Below are 23,773 nucleotides of genomic sequence, written 5' to 3'. Positions count from 1 at the left end.
AGCTGGGAAAAACAAAGGCCTTTGAGGGAGGTGGAGCATGGTGGAAGAGGGGGCACTAAGTTCAGAGCTCTCCACTGCAATGGGGGGAATTTGTCAGCAGAAGGCAGTAGAGACTTCCTCCTGTCTCCTCTCCCTCATCAAATGCGGTGACTGTGCCAGACTTCGCTATCTTCCTCCCCACACAGGGAAACTGAGGTCACCCAGAGAGCCCTTCCAAGGGTAGTCAGGTCAACATGGGGTATGCTGAGGCCTCCAAATTTTCTCTAGTCCAGGGTCCCACTAACCACAGAAAAAGAGAATGGCACACCAGAATTACGGTAGGTAATAATATTTACTGAAAACTCGGCCACATTCAGTACTGGTTTGGTGGATACATCAGAAGGAGGTTGCATAACATTAGGCGGGTGGAGGGGGCTGGGAGGAGGACACGCAGGGGCACGTGTGTGCGGGTGTGCCTGTGCTGGGGTGGGACGCCTGTCCAAAGTGGTAAGTGGAAGGGTGTTTGTGTGTGTGTGTGTGTGTGTGTGTGTGTTTTAACAAGACAAAAGAACCAGAAAAGGCAATGTCTTTTATCCCACTGCACGTTGCAAAAGTCTCACGCCAAAAAAGCTAGACTTTCCTCTACCTATAGCATCAAAAGGGAGTAAAAAATGATTGGATCACCCAGATTATAAATAAGGTTATTTGTTTCTCAAAAATCCCTATTAAAACATTAAATATCAGCTCTTTTGGGGGAGAAATACATTCATTTCAGGGAGACCTCAGGAAAGCAACCATCCTTTTGCTCCGCCCCAACCAGGTGGGGGAGGGGAAGCCCCACAGGGCCCTGAGGGTCCCCTCAAGTTGAGCCAGGCAGCCACTCACATCCTGCCACTGAAGGAGATGGCTGATGCACAATTTACAAATGAAACTGCAGGTCCATTAAATTAAATCCAATGGAAAACACACGTGTCATCAGTCCTGTCATTCATAGCCATGGGGTGAGAGGGGCCGGGAAGAGGGGGTGCCAATCATGATGGCCTGGAAGTTGGGGTGGGAGTGTGTGTGTTAGGGCAGATGGTGGACAGCCTGCTGCTCACGGGGCCCCAGTTCCTCCTGTGCTGTGTATGGTGGTAGTGTGTAGAACAGTGAGGCAGGCAGGGTGGGGCACCAATTGGCTCCTGGGTCCGTTTCTCTGGGCCCTCCCCCACCTTTGGATATTGAAGGGAGGAGGGATGTAGCACCTTCTTCAGCCCCCGGCTTCCCATTGGGCTGGATGCTTCTTTCCAATGTTTCTTCTGCCTTCTCTGAAGGATAGAATGAAGAAGAGAGGACAGAGGCCGATGGAGCCAGCCTGGGAGCAGAGGGACGGCCATGAGGGACTTGAGGGGTGGACAGATTCCAAGCTAACCTGGCTCCACCCTCTCTGATGGTCTATGAAGGGGGTAGAACATCTGAGGAGCTCCATCTGAGGGCTGGAACATTTGGGATAAGACACCACTGTCCTGTTGTTATAGAAGCTGAGTTCTGCGACCACCCAGGGATGGCTGTGGTCCCCAAAGTCACCTTGGTATGGCTCCTAGCCCAGGTTCAGCCATCTCCTTGGGTCCTGGAGCCAACCCAGGTGAAGGGACTCCTCTTAACCTCCTACAATCTGAGCCCACCAGCTCACCGTCTGTTTCTAGGGGAGAGAGGAGGCGGCTCTGCTCACTCCCATCCCTCTCTCCCAAGTCCATGGCTGCCCCTGCCCAGAGTAGGGTCTTGGAGGAATGAGCTGGAGCCTGAAGGAATCCAGGCCCCACTCAGATCTGCAAGATGTGATGTCTCAGGTCCCCCCACTCCTCCAGCCACTGGTTATGTTTTTGGGCTCCCTCCCACCCTTGAATGTCTCTCAAAGGAGCTAAGAACCTTCTGAGGGTAAAACCCAAACCCCCTTTGTCTCTCCCTTTCCTCCTAACTCTGTCCCCTGGCAAAGGTTCACTCTGCCAACAGCACCGATCCACCTCACAGTGCAGGGCTTGTAAACAACTCAAGTCCTTCAGTGGAGGGCCATGGATGCCATTTGTCCTCAGGGATTTGGTGAGTCCAGATCTCACTCCTGCCTTTCCATACAGGCTACGTGACTGGCTCCGCTAGATGGAGTCCTCCGCAGTTCTAGGGAAGTGGGGCTGGGTCCTCATCGAAGCTTGGTGGTTGGGAGGGAGCAGGTGTCTCTTCTGCATTTCTTCAAGCTACTGATTTTGGGAAGCTAAGGCCCAACTTCCTTGGTGCTGCCTGCCCATGTCCCCTTCCCTCGCACCCTGAAGCCCTTCTGACGACACTCCTCTCCTGCTTGGTGATCAGTGCCATCTGGGCTGCCCGACTACTCCAGAGAGTCACTGTGTTCCAAGCCCAGGTCGCTGACATTCGTCGTCTGCAGCTCGTCGGCCTCCTCCTCCAGGTCCTCTTCTTCTTCCTCTTCCATCTCATCCTCATCCTCTTCTTCTGTCCCATCCAGTGAGTCATCGTGTGCAGCCATCATAGCCTGCTGCATAGCCATGGTGGCATTGTCTGAGGACAGGGACTGCAGGTTGTCCAAGTTGATGGAACCTACGTGAGACATGAAGGCAGGGGTCAGGCCCGGGAAACTCAGTGTTGGACCAAGTTGATGGGGTGGTGAGCTCCTAAGCCGGACAATTCCCTGGTATGAAGGCTCTGTCCACTCACTTGTCAGCCATGCCCTGCCCCATCCCAAGCAGCAGCACTCCTAGTTACCATTTCCTGAGAATCTTATATTTATATGTGTTACACACTTTTGACTTTCTAAGAATTCTGTAAGGTAGGTATTATTATCCCCATTCTACAGAGGAGGAAACTGAGTCTCAGACAGTTAAGTCTGTCAAGGTCACACAATCAGTCTTGATAGAGTTGGGATTCTATCCCACGCTGGTCTAGCTCAAATCTATTGATTCCCACTATACCTCATATGATGATTGCCTCCCACACAGGAACCCATACACAGCCAGATAAATGCACGTATACATGAAGGTATGCACACACACACGCACACCTCCACTCCACTTCCCACATAGAGCTATCTCCACATGCCAAGCTATAAAATATCTGGCTCATTGAATTATTCATTTTGCACCAGGTGACCGGCAATTGGAAAAGTGTATATGGAGGGTGTGATCGAGAAGCTGGGAAAACAAAGCTCTTCCTGGCCTCCATTCACAAGCCAGCTGCCTGCCTCGGTATTTATAGATGGCCCTGGCTCTTAGGGAACTGTGCAGACACTGATTGGCGTTAAGGAACTTAGGGTGGGTGTGGGAGTGAGAGGGGGGCTCTGCAGAGTAGTCATTAACTCAGATGACCATAGACTCCCACTCGTCTCTGTGAGATTGCTTTCGGCTTGTTAAAACATATGCAAAAACATCCCCTTCTTTCAGGCTTACACACATCCTTTGATGGAGATCAGGTAGGGATAACTATTGTGACAGAGGGCCACTGCCACTCAAGTGAGTGAGTTCAGCCCTTGAATCTTTGCACAGCCTATCCTGAAGGAGCTCCAGGAGGTCCCCCACCAGCCAGCCCCCAGCCTAGAGTACACCCAGCCCCAGTTCTTACCATCGGGGTTTGTCCCTGGGGCACCACCCTGCTGCTGCAGCACCCCCGCAGCAATGGAGTTGGGCCAGAATCTTTGGGTGGGCCGGTGCTGTGACTTGATCTTCTTGGCTTTAGGGGCAGGGTCTGGGTTGCTGGCATCAAGCATGGGCTGCAGGATGCGCCTCCGGGCATTGATGAACCTGCCCAGAGGTAAAGGTGGAGACCTGGTTAGTCACCCCCTGGGTGGTGGTGGGGGGTGTGTGCATGTGTGTGATCATGCGTGTGTGCAGAGAGCGCTAAGCTACTTCCAGCCTCTCAGCAGCTGATCCATTGTAGAGAACAGCCTGGGGTCTGCTCTAGGGTGTAAAAGCCCAGCTAGGAGAAGAGCCCTGGGCACTGAGAAGCTCCTGAAGTCACCTGGGGCTTGGTAACCATGAAGCAGCTTGGGACAAATGCGTGAGGAAGGTCAGAAATCTTGGCTCAAGACTTGTCAGGACTGAACAGAGGAAGGAAAGAGCCCCCTTAGTCAAAGGCACTAACTTCTGACTTCTCTCCAGAGGGCTGTGGGCTCAGATCAGAGGCCCCAGCTCTTGGGTCCACTCCCATCCAGCCAGACCTTGCTCTCTGAGATTTCTATGACAGCCCACCCAAACACAGAGAAGGGGGAAACTGAGATCCTGGTGGGGTCAGAACAGCCTACTCTTCCTCCTCCATCCCACTCCCAGCTTTGCAGAGTGTTTCAGTTTGTGTTCAGCTCACTTGGGTGGAGGTAGACCAGATGACTACAGTGGCCCCTCCAGTTCTCAGAACCAGGTGTTCCTGTGTGTCTCTGCAGTACAGGTGGGGCTGGGTTTTCTACTCAGCCAGAAGCTTCCAGTGATGCTGCTGACACAATTTCCCAGCAGAGGGCGCTGACAAGCCGCAGATGAAGCTATAGACACCAGTGTTGATTCTGTCTTTCTGCTTCTAGCCCAAATGGGAGGACTGGCATGGCAGCTGGGCTAAGACTGAGGCAGGACTGGGCATTCTAGCCTCTTTTCCCTGCTATGCATTCTCTGGCTGAGCAAGTGGCTCCTGGATCTGAGAGCCTTTCAGCAGGTGATGCTAACTCACCAGTTATTTACTTGCAGGAGGGTAAGGTTTGTCTGGGCTGCAATCTGCCTCTTCTCATCCTCCGTGGGGTAGGGGTGCTGAAATGAGAGGTGAAGGGGTAATGAGGGGTGGGCACGTGGTGGCCTGGTCCTCCTAGAGACCACACCCATATCACAGGCACTATCCTGGGCCAGGCAGTTGCAGTGGTTTAGAAGCCCAAACTGGGAAAAGTGTACTGTTTGTTCCCCCCAAAAAACGAGCCCAGAGCTGGGAGGGAGGCCACCCCGTGTCTGTGGCTCCACCTTCAGGGCCCCCGGCCCTCAGCCCAGCCCCCCATGATGGGGGCCAAGGTGGTTTCCCAAGAGTCAGTAAAGTTCAATATTGTAGCTTCCCAGGCACTTGCCCATCCTTCTCACTTGGTCCTCACAGCCACCCCCCAGCAGGCAGGCAGGCATTATTAGTGTTAGGATTCACAATGGCATCAAAAGCCCACAGGACGATCACAGGTGATAGATAAATGGGGTGAATGAATCAATTCAATTTAAATTAACTGATATTTACTGAATATCTACTATGTGCCCAGATTTATGCTAGGCATCTTAGGAGACAGAAGTCGGAGACTACTACTTGTATAGTACTTTATAACCTGTAAAATGTTTTCATGCATTTCATTTCATTTAACAACGCATATCATTAAAACTCATAAGATAGGCAGATTAGGCATTGTTATTCCCACTTTACAGATGAAGAAATTGAATGACTTCTCCAATGTCCCTCAGATGGCGGCACCAGCTTGGAACTCAGTTCAGATTTGGGTCCAGTTTTCCTCCCATTCCTTCATGATGCCACTGAGTCAGTGTCTTTGTGGGATGAGTGAGGAAGTGGTAAGCTACCTGCCAGAGTCCTCAGTGCACTTCAGTCCATGCACCTGTTACGTCTGTCTCGCTCTCTTCGATTGTGCTTCATGAGGGCAGAGACCATGTCTTATTAATGTATCCCCAGTGCCTTCCACGTGCAAATGACGTACAAATGACTGCTGAGTGAAAGAAAGCAGACACCAAGCAATAGGTGCTATGGTTTGGGTAACCAGCATTAGAGAAGATTAGAAGAAGGAGAAACGGGTCTTGGCCAGAGTGCAGGGAAGGCTGAACAGGTCACATTGAAGAATAGGAAGGTCTGGGGTGGCAGTGTGAAGGGGGTCCTTCTGGCTCCCACTGGGTGGTGAGCCACACTATAACTGGGTCTATGCGTCTTCGTGTCTTTCTCAGGCTCCGCACAAGACCTGGCACCCATGCAATAAAGGTGTGATGAGTGTCTGAATGGTTAGGCCTGGCCCTGGAAGCTAGGGGAGATTTGGGGGCTCTTCAGGCAGAGGGCCAAACCATCCAGCATGCTCAGGCCAGGATCACTCCTCATGGCTGAGGTGGCTACAAAGCAGTACTTGGGCTTTCTGAAGTCCCAGAGACCAGGACTCAAATTTGGGCTCTATCATGACAAGCTGTGAGATCTCAGGCATGTCACTTAACCCTACATCATAAAGTCATCTAATGATTAAATGAAATTATACTTGTAAAGTGCTCAATAAGAGGCGGCTCTTCATACTATTATTATTGGATGATGTCGGCAAAGGGCTTAAAGCTCTCTAAGGAATGAGTTTGAGATCAACAGCCTTGGTACTCCTCTCATTGTCAGTGAGAAAGGAAAGCAACCTCTTGGCGTGCCCTGACTGAAGCAATCAGGATCATGTGTTGTTTTAATTCACACCTCTGACCCCGACCGCTCTGCTAGGGCAGCTGGGACTTGTGATTCATACAATATTAAGATTCTAACAAGAAGGGAAGCACATCAGTGTCACAGGAGCCAATTTCATCCTAATTGGGAAGGAGCAGAGGGAGGCTGGGAGGAGAGACTGCAGGCCCCGAGGGGCAGAGGAGCAGGGGCTCTGTGCGTTCTCACACCTTCTGGGAAGGGGTGGTGCCCAACTCTTACTCCCTGACTCCGTGGAGTTCCAATCTCCCTCGCCATGAGGAGCCAAGCAGCCTCCCTGTCCGTGGCCGGTCTGAGAACACAGCAAAAATATGGCAACTTTCTGGCCTTCCCTGGCCCCACTAGGCTCTTTTATGTCTTCATGCTTTTGCACATACTGTTCCCTCCACTGGAATGCTCTTTCTCCCACTTTTCCACTGCACGCGTTTTGAGCTTCTGTAAAGACCAGTCACAGATCAAACCCTCTGGGAGGCTTTCCCCAGCTCCCTGGGGCAAAGTCAGTCACCACTGCATTTGAATAATTGCATTTAGCCCACTCGGTGGTAATGTGCATCTCCCCACTATCCTGGGAGTTGCTTTCAGGCAGAGACTTGGTCTTATCAGACATTGTATCTCGTGTCCAGACCAGTAACAGACAGAGTAGATGTTCAATGTCTGTGTATGGAACAGATGAGTGAACCAACACAAGAAGATGGCCGAATTGTTTCCTGAGCAGAGCAAGGCTGGCCTTGCCAACTGTGCTGATTCATCAACCCACAAATGCTGGGAATCTGCTGCATCCTGGGTACCCGCAAGTGAAAGATACCTGCTTGTAAGAGCTCACAGCTTAGAGAGAAAGGCCACAGACAAAGGAACACACCCGCTATGAAAAGGTGGTGTGTAAGTACCCACTGGGTGGTAATTGAAGGGTGGGCTGCACTGCTCAGAGAAGGCTTCCCCAAGGAGGTGGGACTTCAGGTGGACTTTGAAGAACAGCCAAGCCAGTTTAGTAAAGGAGGGGATGGGCATTCCAGGCTGCAGCCTTGCACTAGGACTTATATTTAAGCCAGTCAGATGCAAATCTCTTCCACTATTAAAGACCTCCAGAGAAGGAAATCCTTCAGCCTCTCACAGAAGGATGATGTTTGCTGTCTCTAAGGAGGCTTCTAATGTGGGCCTCCCTTCTGACCGGATGTCATAAATCCATAGATTAACATACTCCCATTTAATGCAGACAGATAAGAGGCAGTGTCACCAGAAGTTGCAGGTTGTTCTCTTATGGATAAGGATATAAACCTCTTATCCTCCCTCAGTGCAAGTCCCACGACCCACCCCTCCTGGGACCAGTGTCTCAGGAGGCACGGAGTGGAGGCCATGGGGTGAGTAGCAGCATTTGGGCCAGCTTTGGGGACAGTTGTGTCGGCCAGAACATTCCTGGCATCACATCTGGGTGCTTATGAGAGCAGTCCAGCTCGCACTTGCCTGAGACCAGATGATTCCTGAGGACAGAGTCAAAATGGTCCTGGCCCCTGGACAGACCTCGATTTGGTCAGTGCTACTTTTAGCACAATTGGAAAGGCTCGGGGCCAAGGACGAGAAGAGGAATCAGATGAGACGGTGGTAAGCCATCAAGCCATGGTATCTGCTCTCTGATCACTATTTGGAGGAACTTCCTTGGAGTTGGGAGGGAAGGGCACAGGCAGCAGCTCTCTGGAAGTAGACAATTCTTCCTTGAAAAAGAGATACAGAATGGACCAGAAAATGACAGACCCTTCTCAGGGCCAGCGTGGAGCCTCCCATGACTAGGCAGTGCTGCCTGGTGGTTAAGAGCATGGCCTTTTGAGAAGTCAAGTCCTGCACTCACCACTTATCAGCTGTGTGACCTTGGCAATTTGTTGTTTTATGTCTTCCATCCTTAGTTTCCTCAGCTTAACATGGAAATAACAAAATCGTGCCTACTCCTTGGACTTTGGGGATGATTTAATGAGATAATGCTGGTAAAGCATGTATGCTCCATTGACTCACTCTGCCCAAGAATAGTGAAGCCTCCCAGACATCGTATCGTTGACTATTCAAAGTCTCCAGAGAAGGGAATGGCAATATTTATACTGAGTAGGCATTTCATGACACTGCCATCAGGAAGTTCCTCTGAAATCTAACCTAAACTCTTTCCCACCTCTCTCTGACACCTCCCTATATAGCTCCATAACTCAAGTCTCATCTGTGCTAAACTGAAGCTGAAAGCATCTTTCAGTTTGGATGGCGGGTTCCCCCCAGGGTTCTGGGTCTGAAAGAAGCTTGGCCAGAGCTGGTTCATAGGTCCCTGGCCACACCTTTCATTCAAAGCCCACCCTGAGACTGTCCTTTCACCTCCTAGTCCATGCAGATGAGCAGGAGGCCAGCTAGGTCACTGAGGGACACCACACATGGATGCAGCAGATGGTGGAGCAGGGCTTGGAGCCAGCTCTCCTTTCCCACCTTCCCACTGTGACCAGCACCGCGCTGGAGCCAACCACAGCCTCCCTCCCTTCTCACTTGCTCACTCACTCACTCACTCCCTTCTCACTCCTGATCAACTATCGGCCGTGTGGCCTACTGTGGCCACAACTCTGCTGGCATGGCATTGCTCGAGGAGGGTCAGAGGCGAACCAGAGGGAGGCAGCCAGGACACGGAGGGGCCCTGAAACAACCACATTTCATCACCTCTAAGATGCCATCGACGGCAGGGTGCACCTTGATTTCAGAGATGCTAAAATGGAGAAAACAAGCCTTTCAGAATGGAGAGAAGCACAGTAAGTCACCCAAGGAATTTCTCTTTCCTAGTGTAATTGCCCTTGCTCAGGTCTTTCATTCTTTTATTTTCTCTTTCTTTCTCACTCCCCTCCTCACTTACAATTGTGCACACACAGAAAGGTACAAAGAACTAAAATCTACTGCTGCATATACTATTGCAAACACTCATGTGACCACCACCTAGGTCAAAAAATAGGATATCCCCAGCACCCCAGAAGCCCCTTTTCTGGCCCCTCCCAATCACTACCCCTAAAGATATCCTCCCCGAAGATAATCTAGTTTTTATGGTAATTACTTTCTTGCATTTCTTTATAGTTTTACCACCTATGTTACATCTTTAACCATTATGGCTTAGTCTTGCCTAGTTTTGGAACCCTATATAAATGGAATCATACAGCATGGAATATTTCATTCCACAGTACGGTTGTGAGATTCATCTATGGTTGTTCTGTGTAACTAGATATTCATTTTCATTGCTGTATAGTTTCCATTGTAAAAATCTACTGCCTTCCCATTCTTCACCCTCCTGCAATCTCAAAACTATTCTCCTTCCCTTTCGTTTCAATTTCAACCCATCCTTTACACTGCAGCGAGGTTGGTCCTTCCTTCAACCCCTTAAGCCCATTCCGACGCCCCTCCTGTGAGCTCTACCAGGATTCTGCATGCTACAAGGATGATCTGTTTAGTTATCTGTCACCCCAACCAGACGGGATGCGCGTTTTTGAGAAACGGGACCATGCCGTTCTCCCCCTCCCACCGTGTCAGTGCTGAGGAGAATGGCAGGCACATTGTGAGCGTTCACTACGTATTTGCTGAATGAATGATCACAGGAACCCAAGGGGTAACTGGGACTTTTCACCACTTCTTTTGTGTGTGTTTGTGGGTGTGAGGATGGGGGAAGAGGGTGGGAACATCAATGATTTGGACTCCCCAGGAGGTCTTCCTAGAATCAGGTTGCCCTTCTTATTAACAGGGCTGTTCCTGCAATTGACCGTTTTGTGCATATTTGTGGGGGAAGGGGCAGCAGAAGAGGGTAATTAGCCGTACCTGGAGGTACCCTGGTAGGCTCTCTAGAGGAGGCTGGGAGGCAGCATTGTGAGGAGTAGGTAAGAACATGGACTCCAGAGACAGGCTGCCTGGCTTTGAATCCTGGTCTCTCACCAGCTCGAGACCTGGGGCTTGTTAATCAGTTTCCTCTTCTGTAAAATGAGGAAAATAACTCCGCCCACCTCAGGGCTGTAACAAGGATCAAATGAGTTAATATTTGAAAAGTGCTTAGAATAGTGCCTGGAACACTCCATGAGTGTTTGTTTAATAAATAAATAACAGAAAATAAATCTGCTGCTCAGTGCACGTGGCTCCATCTCTGTAAAAGCCACAGGTTGTTTTCCCGACAGATGGCAAGAGCAGCCCCTTCTGCACATGTGTAAATGTGCTCCTTTTTTGCAAATGGGTTTTATTTCCTGGATGCTGGGACTGTGCCAGCCCCTGTGCACATAGGATGGGGGCATTTTCTCCTAACCTGGGTCTCAGGCTTCTTGTGGCGGATGTTGTGAGGTTGTACATCTCCCCTGGCCATTTTTTAGGTGGAATCTTTGAGAGCTGCAGGCTCCCGTGGAGTGTCCTGCGGCTCAGGGCAAGCCAGGGGTCTCCCACTCCCCATCTCTTTTCAGTTCAGCTCTATCTAACCCTGCAGCTGATGAGCCTGTTGCCAACAAGGCCCAGTCTTCGATGGAGGTCACCAATCTTGCCTCCTTCCCTGGCGACTCATTGCTGCTGAAAAGACTTGTTCCAGTGTGGCACACACCCGGGACTGCGGCTGCCCCAACACACCTCTGACACTCCATCCTTCCTGGGGAGGCAGAGGGCAGCTTCCGGGCGTCTGTTCTCTCTACAGTGAAGGGTGGGTGGGAGAAAAACACTGTCAGGCCACAGGCAAGAATCTGAGACCCAGTGTTTCTCTGGCCAGAGAGATGAATGCAGCTAAGAACCCAGTTGGCCTGACTTCCAGCCTCCTGGTGTGCCTTCCACCGAAGCTCTGTGGGTTCAGATGCCTCAGCTGCATGGGAGGGAAGACAGTCACAGCCGTGACAAGGGGCCACATGGTTCCCCAGCCTCCAAGGGTGAGAGTAAGGGGAGAAGAGGATTTCATGCTCATGACAACCAGGAGGAGAGGTCAGTCCCTGTGGTCAGCAAGAATCACAGGCCAGATGGGCACTGATGATCAGTCGGAAGATAGTTCTCATTCAAGTGACTCCTCCGTCTTCTCTTCCTACCCGATCCTAAATCCTAGCCATCCTTCCAGGCCTGGCCCAAATCCCAGCTCCTCCACCAAACCCTGTTAACCAACACTTCAATACTGCACAGAGCCCTAGAGGTCCTTGAGGCCAGCCTCTCCCACAGGCAGGAGTCCTTTACACCAGTGCTTTCAGCAATGCTCCCCAAATAAGTTATAGGTGTGTAGAGATAGTGCCGTCCTCAGCCCCAGGAGTGGCTTGGTGGGGTCTGGGGCAGCGAGAGTCCCCTGGCTGGTCTCCAGCTGCAAGCAGCCTCATTGGTTTACTATCATTTTTTATGTGTGCCATCCTGAAAAAGGTAGGGAAGCTTGGCTCTGAGGTGCCAACATCACTCAGTGTGGCAGCCCTTTGCTCTGATGGTTGGAAAGGTCTTTCTGTTGAACTCAAGTCTGCCTCCCTACTCATCCAGCCAGAGAGCACAGACGGTCCTCTGAAGTCACACACAAGTCTACAGCACCGCTCACTTCAGAACAGGAGTTGCCACCACATATCTGACGCCTACAGTTTTGGGCTAATTTTGAATACTTACAGTCTTCACAGAGTACTCTGCAAAAGTACTTGACATGTTTTCTCATTGACTTCTCAAGGCACCTATGAAATAGGCATGATTATTCCCATTTTATGCATGAGGAAACAGCCCAGAGGGGTTAAGGAACAGGCCCAGGTTATACAAGTAGTAAGTGGCAGAGCAGGAAGTCATACCCCCGTATTTTTAACCATGTCCTCTCCACCTCTGTGCTAGACCATCTCTCAGGACTGTTCTAACATATTATTCATCATCTTCACCATAGGTGGGTATTGTTATCTCGACGTTATGAAGAGGAAACTAACATCAGAGAAGTTAATTGACCTGTTCAAGGTCATATAGCAAGTGAAAAACAGAGCTGGGTTCACTTGCAGGTCTGTCTGCCTGCACAGCCCCTGTTCCTTACTACGGCACACCGCGCTGAAGGGACAAGTCTTTCTACAGACCAAACAGCCCCACTCCTTTAGCATTCATCACATGACTTGTTTCCTGTTAGCGCCATTTGAACAGACGTTTCTGCATCCTGGCTGCCCTTCTCTGGACATAACTTGTCAAAGGACCTTTTGAAATCTGATGCTCAGTCCTGGACACACTATTCTGGGTGTTTCTGACCAGCACAGATGGTCAAACTCCTCTCATCTGCATTGAAGCCTCCATTTTCGAACCCCTGAGTGTATGTGTTTGTATGGTTACGTCATGGGGTGACTGCCCATGATTTATGTGTATAATTTATTTCCCCAATTAAAATATCAGCCCGTGAGTGCTGAAATCATGTCTCATACCTGAGACGTAGGTGTTAGTGGGTAGATATGCTATTTGGAACTTAGGTCACATTTTCCCATAGAAACAAGTTATTTTAAAAACAGTTTTCCAAACTATCTCCAAGGCTAATTTAGTTAAAGATCTGTGTTCTGGTGGAGGGGAGCCCACTGGATTAGGAAAGACCAACAAGGGACCCTCCTCTATTTCAGGGGACAGAACTAAACCTGAGTGGATCTGAGATGGTGATCACGGACTGTGTCAGCCTCTCCTGTCTTTGTGCCCTGCTGACCCTCCCCAGCACCTCCTCTCACAAGCTTTGTGTTATCCTGCAGTCAGTGTTCTGACTCCGAGGCCTCGAGAACTTCAGGGTCAAATCTCCTGAAACTGTTCACGATGATGTAAGTAAAGCTTTCACCAGATTCTCAAAAGATTGGGAGCCTAGGAGAGGTTATGAATAATTGCTAGAAACCTTTCCCCTAGCACCCCATTCTGGCTTGCCTCCTCAAAATGCAGTGTTAAAAAATATTCTTATCTTCACCTTCTACCACTAACAAGCACTGGCATTCTTCCCATGAAGCTGGTCTTAGCTGAGTGGGAGTAGAAAAGCAAGCTTTTGAACTAATTCATACTAAGCTGTGAATGAATGATGGCCTCACGGCCTCTCCATAGGCATCTGCTTTTGACAGGGATTGGATAATTTTAAGTGGGTGTCTGATGAGCGGAATTTCATTCTGATGAGTGAAGATGGTGTGACGAAGTTAAAGGAAAAAGTGGCAGACAAGATATTCTGGAACAAGAATGGTTCAGTCTCCCTAAGCTATTTTCCTGCTTTTTAAGATTTCTTACTTTCCTCCACAGAAGCGTCAAGATGTCTCTCAGCGTTTTCCAAGGCAGGCCAGATTACGGGGACTCCCGGAGTGCGCCTGGAGCCCTCTGTAGCAGTAGCTGTGTCTGTGGCAGGACAAAGTACTTGCACACCCATCATCTTAGTGTATCCCCACAGCAATGCTATGAGCTGGACATTGTGTTTCTTATTTTACAGCAGATGAAACTGAGACCTAATGAGGTCAAGCAACTCGCCCCAGGGCCCTTACCAGGTAGAAGGGGCAGTGAAACTCAAATCCAGATCCTGCCTCCAGGGATCATGTCCTTCCATTGACCACGCTCTTTCTGCTTGTCAGAGACATCACTGTTTCTCAGTCAGCTGCACAGATGATCCTGTAAGCAGGTCTCTGACAGGGACAGATGTATAATTCCTTGGGGCTTCATACAATGCCAGGCACAGGGAAAGTGGCAGGGCACGCAGAGAATGTTTGTTGAGTGATTGAAGGCAACACCAAGGGGCAGAGGCAACCAGCCGGATTTCAGCCCCACGCACCCTCCTTGGCTGGGGGTCCGTGTGCAGGGCACATGCTGTACCCGGGTCTGTGGCAGGCCTGTTTCCCCCAGCGGGGATGAGCCCAATGTGTGAGGCTCTAGCACTTTGGGTGAGAATAGCTAGGAATCTGACAAAGAGTCTCTGAGACAAGGACAGGCTCAGAATCATGTGGAGGACAGGAATGTTCATAGCAGCCTTACTCAGAAGCCAAAGTGGAAACAACCCAAATGTCCATCAACTGATGAACCAATAAACAAAATTCGGTGATCCATACAATGGCATATTGTTCAGCCATAAAACAGAATGAAGCACTGATGCATATTACAATATGGCTGGACTTGAAAATATTGTGTTACATGAAAGAAGCCAGTCACAAAAGATCACACATTTTATGATCCCATTCATGTGATATATCCAAAATAGGCAAGTCCATACAGACAAAGTAGACTACTGGTTTCTAGGGGCTGGTTTCCAGGGTACAGAATTTCTTGTGCGGGTGATGAAAATATCCTGAAATCAAATAGTGATGATTGTACAACTTTGTAAGTGTATGAAAAACCTCTGAACTGTACAGTTTAAAAGGGTGAATTTTATGGTACGTGAATTATATTTCAATTTTTAAAAAACATACCGAGAAGGCCCCTGGTGCTTTTTGTGCACTCAGCTTTACGGCTACAGTAGGGTTCATGCAAGGGCGCTGGAGCCAGGCCCTCAGCTCTGCGTGGCCCGGGGGGGGAGCAGCCACCTCGAACACAGGGTGGGGGCGGGATGGCAGCAAGAGGAGTACAACTGTGAGCCTGGCTGGAGGCCACGCCAGGCCTGTGAATGTGACGGGCGGAGAAGGAAGAGGAAAGGGGGAGATAGTAAGGTAGCCTCGCTGTATCTGAAAGCTAGGGCTGGGCACATAAAAATCTACCGCCTCTCCCAGGACGGGGCTCTGGGCCTCAGCGGTGAGCGGGGGTTCCTCTTTGCTTCACCTAGACTTTGCATGGGAGCTGAGAGATGCTGTGGTTGCTTGGGTCAATGCAGAGGCAGTACAGCCTAGTGGGTAAGAAATTAGAGCCCTGAGTCACAAAGACCTGGGTTCAAAGCCTGTGGGACCTTGAGAAACGCATTACCTTCTTTTTTGTTTTTAAGAATTTTTTTAAATTAATTAATTAATTTTTTTGGTGAGGAAGATTGGCCCTGAGCTAACATCTGTGCCCATCTTCCTCTGTTTTGCATATAGGTTGCCTCCACAGCATGGCTTGATGAGCGGTGCGTAGGTCCGTGCCTGGGATCCGAACCCCAGGCCGCCGAAGTGGAGCGTGTGAACCTAACCACTACTCCACGGGGCCAGCCCCTGCATTACCTTCTTTGAGTGTGGTTTCATTATTGGTAAAATGAAGACAATAGTAGTCCCTACCTCCTGTGCTGGCTGGGTGGATTCAATGAGATGAGCCATGAAGATGCTTAGCAGGAATCTGGCACACTGCCCTGATTAATGAAGGAGTGGCTCCTTTGATACGTGACCGGGTGTTCTGGGGCTTGGTTTCCTCCCTGGGATCTCCCCGCACTCAGAGAATATTCTGTGAAGCTGCTCCTGTGCTTGGGTGGCAGCAGCACAGAGAACAGTCATGTTTTGCATGAAAATGAGCAGAACCACCCGGCAGGGCACAGGGACACTGGGACCTGGGGCAGAGGGGATGCGGGTAGAAGCTGGGGAGGAAGAGCAGCGCCTCTCTCTCCATCCGCCGTGGAGAGGACCCTCTGCCAGGGGTTCTTACCCGATCTGGGTTTGCTCCAGAACGATTGCTTCCAGCAGGAGCTGAACCTCTTTCAGCCAAAATTCAAGAGCAAGAAAAGATCACTGGGTTCTTCAGGGACCCAGAAGCAAGAAGCTAACGGATGAAACCATCCCAATCGCACTGCAGCCTAATAGCAAATAGGCTCTGGGGTTTAACCTCCATCTCAGGAGCAGTCTGTCATCTGAATACATTTCTGTAGCTGCTAATGCCACAGAGCAGTGGAGACGACAAGAAGCCTCGGACACAGGGCAAAAGGAATCAAAGAATACTAACTTCTGCCTGAGGGAAAGAAGACAGCAAGGCAACCAGTATTTACTCTAGAAGTTCTAATAACCCATCTCTGTGAACCAAGTTGACAGATTATACAATGCTCTCCATTTCTTCCGTAAATCATCAGAGGTGCTGTCCACACTGTCCTGAATGCTTCAGATGAATGGGCTACTCTGCAGAATGTTCATTAGCCAATTTATCTGTTTATCAGGGAGTCAGCAGTGTTTGTACCCAGACTGGTTTACGCTAGTAAAATGTGCTATTGTAATTATGTAATTTACTTAACTATTCTGTAAACCAATTAAAATATGAGCGCAAAAAGAGTTATTGTTCCTAAGAAAACTAAGTGGAATGCTTGGGAAAGACCTGAGACTCAAATTTGCTTACAAATGCCGTGTAGTTAGTATCGATGAGACAAATGTAAGAGACTAGAATACACAATAAAAATCTAGAAAGATCCTGCAACCAGATTACTTCTCAAACATCAAAGTTCTTATTGCATTTGAAATAAAGATGGAATTTATAGGTATGATATTATAGGAGAGGTTTGTGCAAGTAAAACGACAAACTTTAATCAGAAAAAGATCTCGGGCCTATATCAAAACATTACCAAATAAATATATATGTTTATCTTTTAAATGAAAATAAATGTACATGGGTTAATGGTTGTTCCTTTCTTCAACCAACTTTTCCAATTAACCAATCAACAAATTAGTTGTCCCTGCTATACTGGATTTGAGACCATCTATTGTATATCGAGATCTGCCCTTTTTCATACCTTTTCTACCCTTTTTTCCTAAAACTGAACAGCTACTACATGCCCAATACGGTGTTACTGCAGAGTTGTATTTCCCAAGAACTACAGTCTCGGAGCTGTTGCTCAAAGCAACGTGAAAACGAGAGTGACTTAAAGTGATTCAATATGTTTGGGGAAAGCTTCAAACCATATCCCCTCTTGCAAATTCACAATGTGCCTAGGACACTAGGAATAAAGAAATAAGCTAAATCTTGTGTAATTCAGATTTCCCCAAGCTTATCTCACCACGGAACCCTTTCTCGGGAGCAATACCTATAACATCCTGTGAAGGTACACAATTTGGGAATCAACGCTGTAGGGCGCACAAAAGAGGTATAATGTATGTTCCCTATTCTTGAGCAATTTACAGAGGTATAAGACAGGTAGATTTGACACACACATATACACACAGGACAGGTAAGTAACAGTATTAGTCAGTATATTCTTACGGTCAAATGATGGTAAAATCCGTCGGTCTCACAGATCAGAACAACAGATCAGCCATCTACCTCTAACTAACTTGTACAAATTTTGGGCCTTAGCCTCAAAAACTTGCTCTTGGTCTACTGTTCTAGAAAACTCAAAGGGAACTCACATTTCTTAAGTGTGACTATGTGCCAGGCCTGGCTCTTTACATATGTTATCTCATTTGATTTTCACAACCATGGGAAACGGTACTATCTTTTTTCAAAGAACTAGAGTGATGGCACAGCTAGTGGGAGAGCCTCAATTCACACCTGTCTGTCCAGCTTCAAAGCCTGTCTCCCTTCCACTGAGCCCTGTTACCAAGAGCCTTCATGGCCTCTTTCCTGAGGTGGGGTTTGGGGGGGTGTGCCCACCTGTTTCTGGGTAGCCAGGCTGATCCGTGGCCCAGCCCTGGCCTGCAGAGGACAGCTGTGCTATGCTGTGTCCCTAGAGCCTGGACTTCTCCCCATTCTCTTCCTCCCCCTCATCTAGAAGCTCTGAGTTCTGACTTTAAAGGCCCAGGGGTCACTCCATTGTCCTCTCCCTATGGTCACTGTGAGGAAGGCATTAGCTGGGGGAGGACTTTGCCAATGTTAAGTGCTTTATTAATTGTATCCGCAGTGCACTTTGAGCTGGAGAAGGTCCAGGGGGTGGGCGAGTGCAGGCAGAGAGTCTTACTCATGCTTTTCACCAAGTCCTCTCCATTGTTCCAGGTCCCTTTCCAGAGCCATTCTGGGTCCTGCCTTCCCTTCTGCTTTTTGCTCAGCTACTACCCCCTCTCTCTTCTCTACCTCGACCTTCCTCTGCTATCCCAAGTGCGGCTGGAAGTGGCCATGGACTGGAAAGAAAAGACCCTGAGCTAAAGAGGGGGCTCAGCAGCAGGGGGGCGAGAGGGCAAGATGTGAACTGAGGTCCGAGGTCAGAGGTGAGGCATAGCCAGGAGGGACCCATAGGGTGACCCTCCAGTCTCAGACTGAAGACTTAACTCAGGGGTGAGTTGCAAATGGGGAGTGGAAGGTAGCTGAGGAGGGAGCCCAGAGGATGGGTGATGGGAGTCAGGGGGGCAGTGCTGGCCTGGATGCCCGGACTCTTGGGCAAGGGAATTTGTCTTGCAGCCTCCTCTCCCTCCTACCCTTGCCTTTTCTCCTCTCACATGTGAGGTTATAGGTGTGTTCACATAAGTCTTCAAAAATGCACGGAGGCAGGAGGTGGGGGAAGAAGGACAGGGAACTAACATTTATCAAGCACCTCAGGGTGCCAGGGTCTTTTCAATTGTTTCATTGCTTCATCATAATCTTCACAAGAGGGGAGTGTGGCCAAGTCACAGAGTAAGAGGTCACACCTAGGTTTGAACGCAGGTTTGGCTGCCTCAAAAGCCCATGAACTTTCTGTCACACCCATGGCCCTGCAGTCATACATCAGCACAACACAATGCATGCAGCCAGCTCTAGATTTGTGGCTGGAAGAGGGGGTGGGTGTAGCCTGGGCTGCCCCCATCTGGGGTGTGACAGTCAGTGCACAGAGATGGATCATCCCCAGAGAGCCCCTCTTCCCACCGGTGGGGCTGGGAGCTGCAGCATGGACACTGGGCTCGCAGGGCCACTGGGCCCGTTGAAGCCCACAGGCTCTTTGACAATGTGGAAAACCAGAACAGGCAGGAGACTGGGGCATCCCCACCACAAGCTCCGCTACTAAGTCAGGGCTGCTCCCTGAGGCCTGAGGCTGGCCATGGCCCTGCCCCCCTGGCTTTATCACTAAGCTCTGGGAGTCTCTCCAACCTCCTCTCCTCACCTTAACCCTCAGCCTTCCAGCCCCTTCTCTCCAAATTAGGTCAACGTTTGTTCCCTAAGTGGTGCTTTCAAAATGTGCTTCCTCAGCAAAGCACTGGGGTGGCCCAAGTCCCTAGAGTGGGGGGTGGATACCTGTGGGGAGATGCAGAGCTCTGGCCCCACATCTATCACCACAGAGCAATCCGCAGAGCTGTCTGCTGGGTGGGCAGCCCAGTGCTTCCAGGACAGAGTCCCTAAGATCCCCAAATCTGAGGACACTGCCTAGGCCTAGCCTTCATGGCTTCTGTAGGTACTCCCATTTCAAATACAGGGTTGTTATTGACTGACTGATTAATTCCCATGATCCATTTGATTTCTCTCTTTCTCTCCAAAGAACAAGTTCCCCTGACTCCCGGTCCTTCCCTACACCTTGCAGGCCAATATGTCTATTGCCCTGGGTATTTGTCTTGTATCTGTCTATCTATGTATTGCCAGGCCAGGCCCAGGGCTTGCAGACTGCTGAGAGCCCACCTGTGCTCACAGAATCTACCTCCCTACCCCAACACACACACACAAACATAGTCAGCCCGGACACAGAGTCACTGGCTTTTCTTCATCGCTATGGCCCTTGAATGGTGCTAGAGGATTACAGTTTGGAAGTCATTCCTGACATTCAACCGAAGGCCTGTCTGTTGCAACTAACACTACACACAAACATACAACCACCACCATCTTAGGTGCACATAGCAGGCACTTTATAAGCACTACATTTAAATCGAAGCCTTGGTCGCCATTTAACAAAAGTAGCCGTGGAGCCTTATGAGAGCAATTGCTCTGTGTCACAGAGCTGAGCTGGTTACGGGAGGAAGTCAGTCTTCCAGCCCCTCCAGAGTCAACTGCACCTCATCTGGCTGCTCTGATCAGAGGGAAAGGGACACACCTTCTGCTTCCCCCAGCAGGGAGGAATCTGGGAAACAGAAGAGTCCTGGCCGGGAAGCAACATTTTCCTCCCTGGAAGAAGGGCAGGGGTGACCGTGGCTGCCTGCAGGAGGGGGTTTCTAGACCAGGAACCACAACCCCAGCCCCATGGAATCTCACTCTGTCATGAAACTGTACACCTGCCCGGTACTTAACTCTGCAGAATATGTCTGACCCCATTCCCTCATTTGATGTCACACTTTTTTTGAGGGAGCAGCAGCAAGCACTAGAGAGAGTCTCCCAGCTTTAGGTTCCATTTAGGCCTCCCCTCTGACCTGGCCTCTGGAAGATGACATCTCTATCAGACAGACTCTCTCTGAGGCCTTGCCTTCTATACATCTGGGGATGACAGCAGAGGCTGGTGCACAAGGGGTTATTCATACCCCTTGCTGCAACTCCACACCCCCAGTACACACACACTCACCATGAGATGCTGGAAGAGCCAAGAACGCATTATATTGGTGGCATGCTTGGGCAAGACTCCTCGTTTGTTCTTGGACTTCTTATCCTCATTGTCCAGGAGGGAGGTGAGGTCAAGGTTAACCTTCAGGGCACGTGGAGAAAAAATCAGCATCAGCAGCCTGGCGGGCCAGCAACTAGGGACCTGTTGCCATAGTGATGGCAGGCTCCAGGCTGCCAAACCCCATTCCCAACTCACTCTTAGGGCCCTGGGGAGGTCACCTTTCCCGTCACCCCACACCAGCCTCTCAGAGAATGGGAGAAAGGAAGAAGGAGGTGAGAGAGGAGACAGAGGAAATAGGGTCATGCAGAAGGTATAGGAGAGATAAATTTGCCATAAACCATCCAATAGTTATTAGCATTTATGGGGTACTCTAAAGTTTGCAGAGCACTTTCCGTGGTTAGCCCTCAACAGCTCTGTAGGTGGGTAGGGCTGTGTGCAGTGGCTATTAATCCCCTTCTATGGATAAGAACTCCAAGGCTCAGAGAGGTTAGGTGACTTATCTAAAATGACAGAGTTAATGTCAGATCTCAGGCCTCTGACTTCAGATCTTCTTACTCCCCCCACTGTGTGTGCACTGTGTCCCACTGAGCTCAGAGTAGAAACCAGGAATAGGAAGTGCAGGATCCTTTAATGTAACCCTGGGAGGCAGCAAAATCCCAGGAGTTGATAAAACCTTTCCAACACCCAGCTTCTTATCTGCAAAGCGGGGCGGGTAATGATACCTCTTGGAGGAATAATGAGGATTAAATGGGTTACTTGTGTAAAGTGCCTAGTAGGTTGTAAGCCATTATGGTTGCCCTCCCCCACACCCATGCACATGTGCACACATCTATACACACACTCACCTGTGTGTTCTGGATCTGGATGGCTCCCTGGGGGATTGCTTGGGTGACCACCTGACCCTGGGAGGTTACCATGGTAACTGGCTGGTATAAGGCTCCACCTGAGGAGACAACCAGTTTTTGGGGCCCTGCCATGGGGGTGGGTAGGAGTGAGGGCTAGCAGGGTTCCCAATTATCTTGGCACTCACATGTAGAAACTCTCTACTCCAGAGAGATTCAGCCCCTGCAAGGGAGGGGTGGGATGGAGGTTGGGGTCCAGAAAGCAGAGCCTCTAGGGGGAGGTGTTTGGGGGAGAGGACAATAGCCTGACTTCATCTTTGAGGGGCTCATAAGACTTTGACCTAAATTTGTTCCAAACCGTCACAATCAGGTGTTGGGGCTAATCATCTATAAACTTACAGAACACTTTAGTCAAGAAGCTCAGCTGGAAGCCCCTCCCTTGGCAGGAGCGCCCTAACCCATTTCCTAGAACCATTTGTGCAGTGCCCTGCCCCCCAACCCTGGAATCCCCTTGGGGCCACCCTTTCTCCTCCCAGGGGTGTTGCCCACAATCCCTTGCACCGACCTGACACCACTTGTGAGTTGACGGTTGTCATGGCGATGTTGCCCTGCTGGAGCGCTGAGGCTGGGACCACAATCCCCTGGGGGTTATTGGAGACTCCAGACATGGAATTGGGGGAATTCTGCAGGAGGTCCTGGCAGTAAGGGAGGTGTGGTTTGTGACAATGTCACTAAGAGCTTAGATGCCACAGCCCCAAATTCCTCCTCTCCCCTTCCCCCTTCCTGTCTTCCCTCCTTCCTCCTTCCTGCTCCTCCCCAGACCAAAATCAGAAAGGCAATTCTCATGGCTTCCTAGAAAGAGTGAATAAGAAGGCTCAATATTAAAAACAAACAATCAACCAACAATAGTCTTCCATTTAGCCGTTCCATTCCCCTGCAAACCTGAGACATAAAATATCCCATAAACCAGTGGCCCCCACCTTGGCCTCACTTTGGAATTTCCAATATTGATGCCTGGGTTCCAACCCCAGAGATTCTAATTTAATTGGTCAGGGGTGTGGCTGGGGCTTTGCGGGGGGGCGGGGGGTGGAAGGTAAAAGCTCCCCAAGTGATTCTAATGTTTGGCCAGGGCTGAGAGCCAGGCTTACCTGCACAGCACCCATTGTCCTTCACACTCAATTGTCTCCAGGTGCTTTCCCCCACACCCACAGCCTCTAATGTTTTATCTTTGTATCCTTAGCACCTAGCTCAGTGCCTGGCCCATAGTGGCTACAAAAATATTTGTTAAATAATAAAAAATAGCCTCCCTAGCTTCTTCATAATCTGTCTTCTAACTTGAGCCTCAACCTTGGCTACACTTTGGCACATTTCATTGATTCCTTCCCTTTCTCAGACTCCAGTGCAGAATCCCACTGCAAACTGTCTCCCTCTGCCCACGCTGTCAACCTGCCAGTGCCACTTTTCCAGGAGACAATCTTTGCTGTTTGTTTTTGCGGAAGCCAAAGCGGCTGAGAAGATGATGTTTTCTGACACCTCGCTGGCCTCATCACTGCCATTTAACAGCTGGGCAGAGAAGCGCTTGGACCTGATGTTGAGGGGCTCCAGCGTGCAGGGTGGGAGGCTTGGCTACGGACCTCCAAGAAGAGGCAGTGAGCCTTCCCTGCTTGGCGGCTGGGCACTCGGGAGAGCTTGCGAGGGAGGAATGGGGTGTGTGAGAGGTTGGGGTCTCTAGGCTTTATTGGGAGAAAGCAAGACAGGTGATGAATGACATGTAGTGGAAGGAGATTTAGGAGACCTGCCTGGGGCTCCTAGCTCCTCTGACCACAGTTCCGCATCTGAAAACAGGGTTTGAACAGGTCACCTGTCCAATGGCCATCTAGGGCTGATATTCCTATGCTCAAAGCCTGAAATTATAAGGCATCAGCTAGGATTTAGATATGTCAACAGTCAAGGAAATAGACGAAATTGGGGCGAAAAGAAGGCCCCCAGCTTCCTAGCATTTGTTTTAGGATGGGGAGAAGCTTGAGTCTTCAGCCTCCAGGGAAGGTTTAGAGTGTGGAGTGAAGAGAAACATGTGTTTGGAGGAAAGCTTGAGTCAATGACAGCCTACCTGTAGCAACAGACAAAGGAAAAGTATCAAAGCCCCAGAGACAGCCACGCTGAGTCACCTCCCAGACCCTCGCACCCGGGACACTGGCAGAGCCTCTCAGGAAGTGGTAGCACTGATTTATAGATCTCACTCAGT

At 49.9% G+C, this 23,773-nt stretch overlaps 1 protein-coding gene across 4 annotated transcripts in view; it reads right to left on the bottom strand.

Annotated features, from left to right (window-relative positions):
• Positions 1 to 318: 318 nt before the first annotated feature.
• The window catches only part of PKNOX2 (PBX/knotted 1 homeobox 2), a 186,457-nt gene continuing 163,002 nt past the window's right edge, over positions 319 to 23,773 (bottom strand). For 3 of the 4 annotated variants that reach the window (XM_087433884.1, XM_004438429.2, XM_087433885.1), the window contains 6 exons: positions 22,094 to 22,223; positions 21,532 to 21,629; positions 20,648 to 20,767; positions 4,678 to 4,754; positions 3,586 to 3,764; positions 319 to 2,568 (listed from right to left, as the gene is read on the bottom strand). In XM_087433884.1, the coding sequence (XP_087290010.1) occupies positions 2,342 to 2,568; positions 3,586 to 3,764; positions 4,678 to 4,754; positions 20,648 to 20,767; positions 21,532 to 21,629; positions 22,094 to 22,223 (831 nt within the window). In that variant the 3' untranslated portion in view covers positions 319 to 2,341. The remainder of the gene's footprint in view (positions 2,569 to 3,585; positions 3,765 to 4,677; positions 4,755 to 20,647; positions 20,768 to 21,531; positions 21,630 to 22,093; positions 22,224 to 23,773) is intronic. The other variant, XM_087433886.1, reaches the window with a different exon arrangement.

This window comes from Ceratotherium simum, chromosome 7, assembly GCF_057802395.1.
Source record: "Ceratotherium simum simum isolate JZ-2026a chromosome 7, ASM5780239v1, whole genome shotgun sequence".
In the NCBI taxonomy this organism is placed as follows: Eukaryota; Metazoa; Chordata; class Mammalia; order Perissodactyla; family Rhinocerotidae; genus Ceratotherium; species Ceratotherium simum.
Note: the sequence above shows the minus strand (reverse complement) of the source record. Positions and strands in the feature narration are given on the sequence as shown.